General features: G+C 46.4%; 1 protein-coding gene across 3 annotated transcripts in view; it reads left to right on the forward strand.

The window, feature by feature from the left end:
• The first annotated feature begins 392 nt into the window (after window positions 1-392).
• The window catches only part of CLEC4F (C-type lectin domain family 4 member F), a 31,263-nt gene continuing 17,877 nt past the window's right edge, over window positions 393-13,778 (forward strand). For 2 of the 3 annotated variants that reach the window (XM_077766196.1, XM_077766197.1), the window contains exons 1-4: window positions 393-493; window positions 2,364-3,485; window positions 4,920-5,071; window positions 5,970-6,088. In XM_077766196.1, coding sequence (XP_077622322.1) covers window positions 412-493; window positions 2,364-3,485; window positions 4,920-5,071; window positions 5,970-6,088 — 1,475 coding nt within the window. In that variant the 5' untranslated portion in view covers window positions 393-411. Of the gene's footprint in view, window positions 494-2,363; window positions 3,486-4,919; window positions 5,072-5,969; window positions 6,089-6,785; window positions 7,216-13,778 lie in introns of those variants that run through there. The other variant, XM_077766195.1, reaches the window with a different exon arrangement.

Consider the following 13,778-nt stretch of genomic DNA (forward strand, 5'->3'; position numbering starts at 1 on the left):
CCCTGGTGGTTATGGCTGTGACTGTTGCCTCCTTGCTGGTGGTTCTTTTTGTTATGGGTAAGTTTGTAGGGGACCTGAACCCTCACCAACTCTATCCATCTTCCTGCATAAAAGTCCCACAGGGACCAGATGCATGCCCTCTGCTCCCAGAAGAGTCAGTCTGCCTCTGGCCTCAGGCCTGACCCAGATCTTTCCCAGGACTCAACCAAGGTCTCTGTCCAAGAGGAGCCTCCCGAGAGCTGAGGCCCATGGAGGAAAGTCTGAGAGATCCTTAGTGCCATCTTCCTCCTTCTGGAACCCCCGGGGGTTGGGCAGCCTGTTCTCCCAGACCTAGTGCAGAGAGACTGTACTGACCCAGGAATGGGCATCTCAGTTCTACAGAAGCCAAGACCTCCATTAGAGTCTCTAGCCATGACTGCTGAAGAGGACAACACAACTCGGCAGTTACCTGGAGAGGACAACACAACTCGGCAGTTACCTGTGGAACCCTACGGTGAGTAGCCAGGGCAGGGCGGGTGGGGTGGGGGAGCTGGGGCATTCAGATACCCAGACTCTAAGAGGAGCCTCTCCTCTGACACCCCCAGACCCCCGAATGGGTTCCATACTTCTCACAGAAAGACATGATCTTTTTTAAAAAAAACAGCTTTATTGAGGTGTAATTGACAGATAATAGATTACAATATTGAAAGTATACAATCAGATAAGTTTTGATTTACGTGTATGCCCATGAAACCATCACCACAACCATCAAGATAATGAACATATTCCTCCTCTTCCTCCCAGGGTTTACTTGTGCCCTTTGTCATCTTTCCCTCTCCCCTCCTCCCTTCATCCCCAGGCAATCACTGATCTACTTGCACTAATACAGATTAATTGGCCTTTTTAAGTTTTATGTAAAACAGATCATATAGTGTACCCTTTTTGGTCCTTTATCAGTCATGTAATTTACAAATATTTTCTCTCAGCTTGTGGCCTGTCTTTTTGTTCTCTTAACCAGATTTAAATTTTAATAAAGTCTAATTTATCTTTTTTTTTCTTTTATGGACTGTACTTTTGGTTTCATGTTAGAAACCTATCCCAAGGTCACAAAGACATTTTCCTTTGTTTCCTCCTGGAAATTTTATACTTGTTGGCTTTACATTTTAGGTCTATGATCAATTTTGAGTTGAGTTTTATATAATGTTGTGAAGGACGAAGTTAATTTTTATTTTTCATGTGGATAGACAATTGTTGCCACACTGTTGAAAAGATTGTCATGTCTTTGTTGAAAATCAATTATCCCTATATATGTGGGTTTATTTCTGGATTCTCTGTTCTGTTCCATCGATGTATTTGTGTATCTTTACAAGGCACCTGCAAAGGCCACCTGGCCTCACCTGGCCTTAACTCAGCATAGTGGCTGAGGCCTCATATGCTTACCTCAATAGGGCATGAGGCATAGGGCAGGGATCTTCCAGCAAGGGTCCCTGCCTACTTGGGTTCTTCTTCCTATTCCTGAGAGAAGGCTGGAATCAAGAGTCTTGGACCATGAAAGTCTGAGATAAGGTCTTAGCTTGTGAGGTGAACGAAAAGTTCACCAGAGGCAGCTGCAAATGGGTCTGGTGGGAGAGACCATGCAGATGAAAGGGGCTGTGAGTTCCCTGAATGACCCCACTGATCAGGGTTCTCACTCAGGTCTCAACTTCTTCTGTTGGGACTATTGCTCGATGTAATACTCAGTGTGCCAGCCCTTTAAAAAGGTTCTAGGGTCTAGTATCACCCGGAGGATCTCCACCATGGCCCTGGGGCTTGAACAGTGCTTCCTCCCACAGGTACATGTGTTGTTTAGTTTCTGGAATTTGTGGTCAGAAAACTGTTTGTGTTCTACACAGTTTTTAGGAAGTACCAATGATGAATCAAGAGGCACCGTGCTTGGTGTGCAAATATAGTAGGAAACTAAACATGGGCTTTACTCATACCTATTTTCTTTTTCATAATGACCCATCTAATGGTGAAATTTTAGTGTAGTTAAGCTTCAGCAGCTCTAAATGATATAATCAGTTACTTTCAAGTTCAATTACAATGGCAAAATAATCCAGGCTTGACCAGCATGACTCTTATGGGTAGCCAGTGTACAGTAGGCAAATATTTTAATCCTCTGCCCCTAATTAAATTAGGCCTTTAATTTTTGGCTCACCATCTCAGCTTGCCCATCCCCAGGGTCTGGGTGGCTGCAGTGAGCAAGAGGCAGCTTGAGGAGCACTCGGGGCTGTGCCTTAGACATTTCCCTCAGAAATGTCAAGAATACTATGGTTGGCCCATATAATTAATGGTTCCCTTCGCAATAGGCCTCTGTGACTACCTTCTCCCTTTCTTCCCTCCAGATTCCCCTCACTCTGGCAAGGTGGCAGAGTGGCAAGAGACTATCCAGATGTTTAAAGGCCATGTGGAGAATTCCAGCACTTGGAGCATGGAGATGCAGACGTTGACTTGTAGAATGGACAATGTCAGTTCTCAGATCCAGGTGCTCCGTGGTCATCTGGAAAATGCCAATGCTGACATCCAGATGGTAAAAGGCGTTCTACAGGATGCCAATACCTTGAGTTTCCAGACCCAAATGTTAAGGAGTTCCATGGAAGGTGCCAGTGCTGAGATCCGGAAGCTGAAAGGAGATCTGGAAAAGGCAAATGCTTTAAATTCCCAGACCCACAGTTTCTTAAGAAACAGTTTAGAAAATGCCAGCAGTGATCTCCACATGTTGAATGGAGGCTTAGAAAATGCCAACACTGAAATTCAGATACTGAAGGCAGGGTTGGAAATGGCAAACACCCAGGCCCAGTTGGCAAACAGTAGCTTAAAGAATGCTAATGCTCAGATCCATGTTTTGAGAGGCCAACTGGATAGTATCCATGATTTAAGGGCCCAGAATCAGGTTTTAAGAAGCAATTTGGAAGGAGCCAATGCTGAGATCCAGAGGGTAAAGGGAAGCCTGCAAAATATAAATGCTTTAAACTCCCAGACCCAGACTTTTCTGAAAGGCCATTTAGACAACACCAGCTCTGAGATCCAGTTATTAAGAGGCCATTTCAAAAGGGCTGGTGATGAGATTAATTTGTTAAAAAGAGATTTAGAAACGGTCACTGCCCAGACCCAAGAAGCAAGCCACCATCTGGAGCAGGCAGATGCTCAGATCCAGTTATTAAAAACAAAGCTAGAAAATGTCAATGCCTTAGATTCCAAGATTCAGGTGTTAAATGGTTATTTGAAAAATGCCAGCAGGGAGATACAGACCCTAAAACAAGGAATGAAGGCTGCTGCAGCAGCCTTAGATTCCAAGAGCCGAGTGTTAGAGAGCAATCTGCAGAAGGCCAGTGCTGAGATCCAGAGGTTAAAAGGGGATCTACAGAACACCAAAACACTAACTACAAGAATCCAGGAGGAGCAGAGTCACCTGGAGACACTCTGTGTGGCCTTTGGCTCCCAGGAGCAGCTACAGAAGACACAAAGTAAGTGGGAGGGGAGGGCTTGGCCGGGAGGTATAGTCTCTTGGGTGGCCAGAGTTTTCTGTCCCTTCAGTCTTTTGCTTACTTCAGCATGCATCCCCTTAGGAAGGAGGCTGGGTGCTGGAGAAGGGCTGAATCCTAGGCAGTGGTAGAGATGGCATAAGGCAGCTGACTCTGCTCTCAAGTTGTTTGTCATCTGGTCAGAGTGACAAAACAACACTTGAGGAATAAACAATGTGTGGAAGACATGCAGAGAGGTGCAAGAGGTGTTAGGTAAGGGGCAGCTCTAGGAAATGGGGTGGAGAGGAGCAAAGAGGAGAGAGAAGGGATCTTCTGAGGTTGATGTCCTCTGACATAGAAAAGGGATCTTCTGCAGGGGGAACATTTTTTGGGAGAAAAAGGATCAAAAGATGCTTTGTGGAGAAGATGGCCCTTGAACTGAACCCTGAAGGACTAGTAGGTGTTTGCCAAACAAGTAGGGTAAGAGGGTGGCAGGTTCATAGTCATGAACGTGTGAAACCATGAGGCTCAGAAAACTTCAGGCAGTTCTGTGACTGGACTGTGGCCAAGAGGGCAGTTGATGAAGTTGATGAGAGGTTAGTAGGCAGGGACCAGGACGGTGGCTTTCAAAGCGTTTTGAATGTAAGCACAGCCTCTATTCTAGCATGCACATGGTTTTCAAGGACTACATCTTCAACACCCTTTTTACATCTGTCTTGTTTACTAAGTTCCTTGAGGACATGAATCATGTCTTACTGGTCTTTGTATAATAGTCCCTGATTCACAGTTAAAAAGCATTGAACCATTGATGTTGAACAAGAGAATAAATGAATGAATAAGTGATTCTGTTATGGCCCCATTTCAAATAGCTGTGGTACAGATGATGTTAGAAAGCAGAGTGTTATCGTGGGGAGGGATGAAAGAGCTGAGAACACAAGATGCTTGTGTTCATGGGATGAGCCATTAGAGCTTGAAATTTGGAGGTCAGGTAGAGCAGTCCCGAGTATGGTCCTGGGTGTGGGCAGCTGAAGTGGATGGAGATGAAGTCAAGGAAAAGCTGACACTATGGGATGGCTGTAAAGTCTTCTAGGGAGATGGCAGGAGCTGAGGTGCAGAAGACTGTCAGGTGATAGCAGTGATGGGGAAAGAGCGTAGTGGAGCCAGAAAGCAAGAGACTGGAAAGAAAGTGTTGCCCAGGTAGCAAAGCTATCTGCAAATCTCTGGGGAGATGGAGCCAGGTGTCTTGAGCTGCTTTCTGTTGTATTGGGTATCAGGCTGGGGGTGCAGCCTCTGAGGTCTTGCCCCGGAGCACTGGGCATCAAGCACTGCGTGGGCTTGTGACTCTTGGTGGCCAGTCCCTGGAGAGGCCAGGAAGGGCAGCTCCCAGGCATCCCTAGCCAGCCGCTGGTTCTCTTTCTTCCCCAACCTTTGCTCCAGATCAACTTCTTCAGCTGATCCTGCAAGGCTGGAATGCCTACAGCGGGAGCTTGTATTACTTTTCTCACGTCAAGAAGTCTTGGCATGAGGCTGAGCAGTTCTGTGTGTCCCAGGGAGCCCACCTGGCCTCGGTGACTTCTGAGGAGGAGCAGGTCAGAGCTGCTGGCTTGGGGTGGTGCTGATGGGCTTGGTGTGGGATAAGGGACCTTGGTGCTTTGGCCTTCCTCCTCTTGCAGCAGTCCGGGCAGAGACCTGCATGTTTCCTCTGTCGGTCAGGGAACAAGTATTTATTGGGTTCTGATAAGCATCTTGTTCAAAAGCACTGACAGCAAGCCTCAATGTCCTCGATGAATGAGGGAGACACCCAGAGGCCCACAGATGTCAACAGTGAGGAAGGGCAAAGACAGGTGGCATGGGTGACTGCCCTTAAAGTGTTGGGAGCATATGTCCCTCCCCACTCCTCATTTTCCCCTCAGTATCTTCTCTAGTAGTCATTCCTGAGTTTAATAACCATTAATCCAGTGGCTGTGAAGGCCCATGAGCAGGAGACCCAGGCTTCTTGGGAAAGTCAGACACAGAAGCTTGAAGACCACCAACGGCAACATAGACCCTGGGTGGCCCATTTGCTGAAGGTGCTTACCAGAATTCTTGTTGAAGGACCATAATGAGTTTGGTCCATTTCAGTGTACAGAACTGCCCATCCTTTGTGGTTCTCCTGAGGCTGTTCTTGTATGTCTGTCAAAGGGCATGCTATTTTTATAAAATACATCTCCTTAATAAACTGTGGCCAGGTCAGTCTTTGTCCCAGTGAAGGTACACTCATCGCATCAAATTGGGAGAAGATGGATTTTCTCTGAGGGGACCTGGGTCCTGCCCTCAATCCTGGACAAATCATGGATTTGTCATCCCAGCTGTAGGGAGGGGCTCAGCCCCTGCAGAGGAGTAGACCTCATGCCCCAGGACCAGGGAGAAGACAGCCTAGATTCCTATTCCACATGTCCAGATGAACCAGCTCCTCACATAGGGTTAAACATTGCCTTTTCTCTGCAGGCATTTCTTGTAAAGTTCACGAGTACCTCCTACCACTGGATTGGCCTCACTGACAGGGGCAAGGAGGGCTTCTGGCGCTGGGTGGATGGGACACCATTCAATGCTTTCCGGAGCAGAGCGTGAGTCCAGCACTGTCTGGTGCTGTCCTAGGCAGAGCCAGGGGCAGGCCTGGCTAGACACTCTTGTGTGTCCTTGTCTCATGTGTGTATTCCTGCCCAGCATGTGTTACTATTGTGTCTGTTATATGTGTATGATGTGTATGTGCAATGTGTGTATAAAGAGTGGATATATGGTTGTGTATGTGATGTATGTGTGATGTGTGGTATGTATATATGTATGACATGTGTGTATGTATGATGTGTATAATGTGTATGGGGTATGTGTAATACACATTGGCATAGTTGTGGTCCTTGCGTGGACCCCTCCACAGATGGGCGTCAGAACAAGACAGGTTCTGGGGCTGGAAGGTGGCCTATGAGTGGGTCTTCCTGCCTTTTTGTTGTTGTTGTTATTGTTCTTTGTTTGTTTGGTTGTTGCCTGTCCTGTACTCTTTGAAGGCCCTGCCTTCGCCAGAAGGTGTCTGAATGTGACTTCTGGGGTGGGGGCTTACAGCTTCAGACACCCTTCTTATCCCTTGATCCTCAGTAACTAAAGACAACCTCAACAGAGCCACCCTTAGCACACTCTTGGGCCCAGCTCTGTCCCCCTCCAGGGCCGCCAGGAGATTAGGGACCTGTGTCACTTCAGCTCCTTATGCCATAGTCAGGGGAAGGGACACTTCCTTTGTCTGGCAGAATAAAGCCCTCTTGTTTCCAGGTTTTGGGGTACCAATCAGCCAGACAACTGGCGGCACGTGGATGGGCAGACAGAAGACTGTGTCCACATTGAGCAGAAGTGGAATGACATGCACTGTGACACCCCCTATCACTGGGTCTGTAAGAAGCCCATCAACCAGGATGCGGCCTGAGACAGGCCAGATCTGAGAGGTCACTGCCGCTGCCAGCTCTGGACCCTCCCCACCTGATGCCTTGTGAACCTCTGAACTCAGCTTGTTCTCTGGGACTTTCCATTTGGCTGTTTGTGTTTCCTGCTCTGTCCTTTCATTTAACCCTTCAAACATATTTACCCCACGTGGCCCATCGGGATCAAGGGCTCTTCAGGGCTGGAGGCTTGCTGTGCCTCTGTATCCCCCTCAGCCACCAGCACAGGCCTGTCGGGCCATGAGTCCCCAATAAATACTCACTGAATGCACAAAAGCCTACTTGTCTCTGCGATGGCCATCAGTCTCTTTTCTCCCTGGATTGGTTCTCCTTCCTCAATATCTCTTCTGTCCTGAGACAGGTGTATCTTTGTTTAAGGGCTTTATAGGTATGAATGTTTAGTTGGTTCCTTGACAAACAGCAGAGGTTTAACATAAACTACAGGGACATCTTACAGGGGCACGAATTCCCAAAAAGTGATGGTCATCCCAGGTGTTCCTGCATTTCCTCTGTTGCAGGTGGGGCTGGAGCTTGATTTTTCCAGGCCTTGAAACCACTCCAAAAACTTCTTTCTGTCCTGTGGCTGGCCTCATCTCATTTCCCGACTGTTACTCTTGATGTTGTATCTCTGGCTTCGGCCTCCTCTTGCAGCCACACTCCCATTCTGGGGACTGGGCTCTCTGCCAGCTCAATTTAGAATGAGAATTTCTAGAGCAGCTCTTTGCCCAGCCTCGTGGAGTCCCGTCCTATACCTGCATGCACAGGGAGCCCAGTGCAGGTTTCTGTGGCTCTTCCTCGATACAACAGCCTCCTTCATGCTCCTCCCCAAATCCCAGCACTCGCAGTCTCCCCCAACTCCCATCTTCCTCTCCCCATACTTAGTGTGACTATGATTCCCCATGTGGGACCTTCCTCCCTGCACTGGGGTCTGGCAAGAGACTCCAGGAGGAGTCCCAGGGAGCTGGTGGGCTCAGCCTGTCTGCTTCCCTAGCTAGGAACTTGGATTGCAGTTGTCCAATGTCTGAAAACAATTGTTCATCAATTGTTTCATGAGTTTTGTCCAGTTTTCCAGTTGCTGACAGCAAAAGGACTGGTCCAGCTACTCAATGGAAATCTATTCTACCTGCTATGATATCATTGGCTGAGCAGGACTTTAATCTGTTCGTATTCATATTTTCCTTTTGGCTTTTCTTTTGGCCTTTTCTTTTATGGCTTCTTAGCTTTTTTTTTTTTTTTTTTAAACATTTCAGCCCTAGGGGGCATTTTATTTATTTTTTTTTAAGATTTTTTTTTTTATACTTTATTTATTTTTGAGACAGAGAGAGACAGAGCATGAGTGGGGAAGGTGCAGAGAGAGAGGGAGACACAGAATCCAAAGCAGCCTCCAGTCTCTGAGCTGTCAGCATGAAGCCCGACGCGGGGCTCGAACCCACAAACCATGAGATCATGACCTGAGCCAAAGTCAGACGCTCAACCGACTGAGCCACCCTGACGCCCCATGGCTTCTTAGCTTTTTATCAATCTTAGAAACTTCTCTATCACAGGCTTGAAATAACATTTTGCTGTATTTCTTTTAAGCACCTTTATTATTATTATTTTTAGACTTACATATGTTGCAGGGTTTGATTTCCTGATAGTTTATTCCTTGGAGGTTTACACTATAGCAATATAGATATATAGGGATGGGTTTATTGTTTTCTTTTATGTGTTTCTATTCTTTGTTTTAGGGTTTTCCTAGCCTGTGCAAAAACAGGTAGGAGCCAATATTAATACGTCCCACTTTTGCGGGATTTACAGAGATTTTCTTTATGGCCTAGTAGCATCTGCTCACCTTTTATAAATATTCCACAGGTATATTTATTAGATTAGTCTTGTGATTTTCATTATTCGGATATTCAATATCCTTATTTATATGTAGTCCATACAACCTGTCAATTTCTCTAGGAGGATTTGTGTTAACTCTCCCATGTAGAACATTATTATGTTTATTATCTTGTCATATTCTTATATTTCTAATAGCTTTTGATTTATGTATTTTGTATTACTTTAATGTCTAAAGATGCATAACCATTAAGTCTACTTGAAGTAGCAAGTGCTAATCTAGGTTTTCAGGATTCAAAAGTGAATGAAATGTAAAATTCCACCCTACCCCCCCCCCTTGAAGCCAGCATTCTAGGAGGGAGGAGAGGTACTTAGGACATCCCGCCCCTTCTCATAGCCACAGGAAGAATCCTCAGGAGCCTGAAACCTGGTGGTGACATTCTGGAGTAGCAAGCTAGCTGTTGGTTATCTATCTAACCAACCATGGTCTGTGGCCTAAAGCTAATGGAACAGGGACAGGTAAACATGCTCACACTCCAGGGTCAATTCTCTTGCCCGGGCTGGCCCTTTCTTTCCTATAGGGAAGTTTCTGAAAGCTGAAATTTCCCCCCAAGAGTCAGAAAGGCAGAGGACTCAGGTTCTCTACAGACTGAGTGGCGCCATCTGGGGAGACAGAATGAAGTCCTCAGTGTTCCTGGAGGAAGTGGTTAGCTTGTCACCCTGGAGTGACAGCCTGCTCCACCCAGCCTCCACTAAATAGCTGCTACTCTCGGTGACCATGGATAATGTTGGTGACAGATATAGGCTGTAATAGACAGTTGCCACCACATGCGTGCCCACAGCTTTCCCCCCCAGAGCTATGGTTTCCAGTCTTTTAGGGTATGAGGGCCCAACCTGAGAGAGGCTGGAGTCCACACATTATGAATTAGGGAGACCCCAGCTCTAGCATAGGGAGAAGAAGGCATAGACTCTTTGGCTGTCATGAAATGACCTCCCAGGCTTGGTTTTCTAAGGGAAGGGAACAATTTCTTAGTCAGGAGAGTGAGCATATTCTGGAAGCAGATATCACAGCATTTTGAGGATGATGCAAGTCGTTAATTCAGAAAAATCTCTACCTATGCTTATGGATGGCAACTCTGAGTGTTCTCTACCAGCTAATGCCCCAGCCCTTTATACTCAGGAATTCTTACCCAGATTTGCGCCTGGGTATTTGTCCGACTCCCTTTGTCCAACTCCTTGCCCTACACCATGCCTACTGGGAAGACCCTCTCCCTTTGTGTTGCTCTTGCTTATACGGGCCAGTTATAAGTGGCTCTGCTCCTATATTCTGCTATCGATTCCTACAGCTCAAAGCCAACCAAGCCCAGGCACCCTTGCCACCAGTAAAAGCCCCAGCACCAGGGAGAGTGATGGAAGAGTAAGAAGGCCTGGGCTCCTCTTGGGAGAGGTGGCTTAGGACAGAAGAGGGTCTGCTAGCTGGGCCTCAGGAAGGATTCTTCCTGCAAGACAAGGCCACACGAAGCAGAGTATCCACAACACAGCGATGCCTCTTTCCACCTGCTCTCGCCAAAGCAGCCTGTAGCTTACTTCCTCTTGAATCTCCTCAAAGCCCTGCTTTTGTTGCAATCTTACCCTTATTAGATATGATAAGCATTTCCCACTCCAGCTGGTCCCAGGACAGAGGGTCCAGGCCATCTTCAAGGTGGCCCCAACAAGCCTTTCATGATGTCTCTGCTATGGGGTCACCAGAACCAAGCCCTGGACCTCAGCGTCTCCTCAACCAGCTCTGACTGCAGCTTCTGCACTTTTTCTCAGAACACCCTCTGTCTGGGTCACTTATGTGAATAGCCAAGTTTCTGGACATTCTACCTGGTTCATATATCATAGTTGCTACTTACAATGTGGTAGGAATTATGTGAGGCAGGAGGGATTGGTCATTATAGACTGTTACAGTCTGCGGCCAGACTGCCTGGGTCTGAGCCCAGCTTTTCACCTGTCTAGCTGGAAAAGTGGGTTACTTGACTTGTGTGTCTCAGTTTCCTCTTCTGTGAAAAAGTTGAGTACCTCTTTCTTGAGGCTGTTGTGTGATTAAGAAAGCGAATCCATAAAATGAGCTTAGAAAAGTTCATGGCACATGGGTCTCATTATACAAGCGTTAGCTGTTACTTTTGTGCCAATGGCCTAATTGACTCCTTGCTACAACTCTGAGGAAGGTTCTACCACAGTCTCCAATTTACAGATGGCAAGATGAGGCCTAGAGTGTTCGAATGTCTTGCCTGCAATCCTATGAACTCCTGTGCTGCAGAAGCTCTTTGTGTTGGATCCACAACTAATCCTGAGGCCCTGTAGGTCTCCATTCTTCTGTGAGGCCCCATAGCCTGCAGGGCTCCAGGCTTGGTCTATTCTTTCCTGAGGCTGCCAGGCATCTTTCTGCATCTTGTCAAAACTGGAGGCTACTAGCTGCTGCTGAGCACAGTGGCAAAAATGGGAAGGACTTGAGCTGGGGCGGGGGGGTTGGGGGGGTTGACCTTTTACCAGCTTCCTGGGGACAAAGCCTGTGGGTCTGTTTCCCTTCTCTGTTTTTGGCAGAGAAGCACTTCTGACCCACAGTTAACTCTGCTGGTGATGTGGCCAAGATAGTAACCCCAGCTCAGGCCCAGTGGGAGTGGAGGAGGCGGAGCCTCCAGGGAAGTGAAGTGTGGGGCATGGCAAGCAGGGCCTGTGGGCTGGTGGACCAGGTCAGTTGGAAGTGTGGGATTTCCATACAGGTCTATCCCTGGTGACCCTGGGATAGAGGCCATTCAGATTTCAAGGAGAAGCTGACCAGTGTAGCCTTAGCTAGTCACTCAACTTCTCTGGCATTGATTTTCTCATCTGTACAATGAGAGTAAAGTCAGGTTCCCGGGAATATGGTGAGATAAAATAATACATAGTATGTAATAATAATATGAATTTACATTCATATGAGTAATAATATGAAATTGCCAAATTGATATAGATAGACATTCTGGGCAATGCAGATTTGCCTCTATAGTTTCTGATCCATTTTAAAAATATCATTCTTTGTCTGCCCTCATTAAAGCTGTTTGTTAGCAGCTCTTTAATGTTTTGACTGAGCTACAGAGATGAAGGCTACTGTGTCTGAGCCAAAAACTGCTCAGTGTGATGAGGAGCTGCCAAAGATCCAGGCAGATATGGGGAGTGTTCCTCTGAGCTGGGTCCCAGGGTAGGAAACAGGATTGATGAGGTGAATCTGCTGGAGCAAGAGATGTAGCAAGGGCTAGCTTCTGTGTGTCTCAGGTGGAAGAGACAGTGGATTAGTACCCCTCCCCTTCTTTCTTCCTCCTTCCCTTCCTCCAGGGTGCCTCTTTGCATTGTAGAGGCAGAAGGCTGAAATTCCATTTATTAGAACTCCTTATTCTCAGGGTTCTGGATGTCAGTTAAGCAGACCTCCTTAGAAACAGGTGTGTGAGATGGTGAGCATGGACATCAGGCAGAGCTCATGTCCCTCTCCTTCTGTCTATTTTCTGTGGACAAGCCTGGGGGTGGGGACTTGGCATTTCTCTGCAGCTGTGTTCCAGAGCCTCTTTCCCAGCTTTGGGGGAGTTGAGTGGCAGTTACGGTGACATTGGCTTCTGTTCCCTGGATTGCAGCTTTGGTGGTATGTTCTCAAACTGAACTTCTCCTGCTTCACCAGCTCTCCCGGTGATTGCGTTAAGCACCTAAATCCCCGATTTAAAACACTTGGTTCTGCTTGGAATACCTAGAATTTCTGATCCTGTTCTGAATCTTGATTGGGGTGAATGGTTCGAGGACTTTGCTGCCACTGGGCATTGACAATGGCAGAGGCCTCTAATAGGACAGCTCCATTTTTGGAAATGCCACTCAGGAGCAATGATTTGGAAGGAACCTAAGTCCCTGGGTAACCATGAGGAACAGAGATGCACCACTGACCTATGACTTTCACACTGCCAGAGGAGAGAAAAATTAACCATTTTGTTTACTAAGCCATTGCATCTTTGGGTAATGGCAAGGTAGAAGCACCACGTCACTGTCAGGTATAGCACCTTGGCTCAGATTAGTTCGTGTGATTGCTCTCCCTCAGAACATATGGCCCAATATATGAATCTAACAGACAAGAGGCCAGCAAGTTACAGTTGCAGTTGATGGAGGGGGAGCAAGTATGAAGGATTAATTCTGGGGTTCTCACACTGGTTCCTGATACATATCAGCTTGTCCATGCAAGGGTTTATCAATAAATTAGAAAATGTCAATAATGTCCTTTTTTTTTTTTACAAATAGTTTATTGTCAAATTGGTTTCCATATAGCACCCAGTGCTCATCCAATAATGTCCTTTTTGATACTCAAGGAAATTTAGGAAAATGGGTAAACTATCTCCATTTTAAGATTTCCACACATTTGGCTGTTGTTACCTTCTATCTGTTTGTCAGCAGACAACACCAAATAAATTCAGAGCAAAAAAATTATTTTCCTTCTTAAATATATACATGCATATAGTATTTATACACACACACACACATATAAACTATAGAAGTGACCCACACTTATGGTGAAAAATTCAAGAAATATAGAAGATATGAGGTACAGATCTTCCTCTCATTCCCAGGCCTACTGCTCAGGGAATGCCAGTTAAACATTTGGTGTATCCTCTTCTCTTCCCTTGCCCTTCCTTTGCAGGCAGTGCCATGGCGGGAGATGAGGTGAGGAGGTGGCCGATGTGGCTGGATATGTACAAGAGTTGAGCAAATAAATAAATAAATAAATAAATATACTGAGGATAACAGAAGTTGGGTTTCTCACTGTTGGAGAAGGGAGTTACAAATTAGGGAGAAACGAGAGAGAAAACTGAGCTGTTGGATTGGAATTGGAGATATTAGTGTGAACTCCTGGTTTTTAAATCTCTATCATCTATCTATCTACACAGAAATATAGATATAGCTGTGTGTGTGTGCTTGTGTGTATGCATATACATATTTCCTGTCTGCT

The sequence above is a fragment of the Crocuta crocuta genome, unplaced genomic scaffold (assembly GCF_008692635.1).
Source record: "Crocuta crocuta isolate KB4526 unplaced genomic scaffold, BGI_CrCroc_1.0 scaffold113, whole genome shotgun sequence".
Lineage (NCBI taxonomy): Eukaryota > Metazoa > Chordata > Mammalia > Carnivora > Hyaenidae > Crocuta > Crocuta crocuta.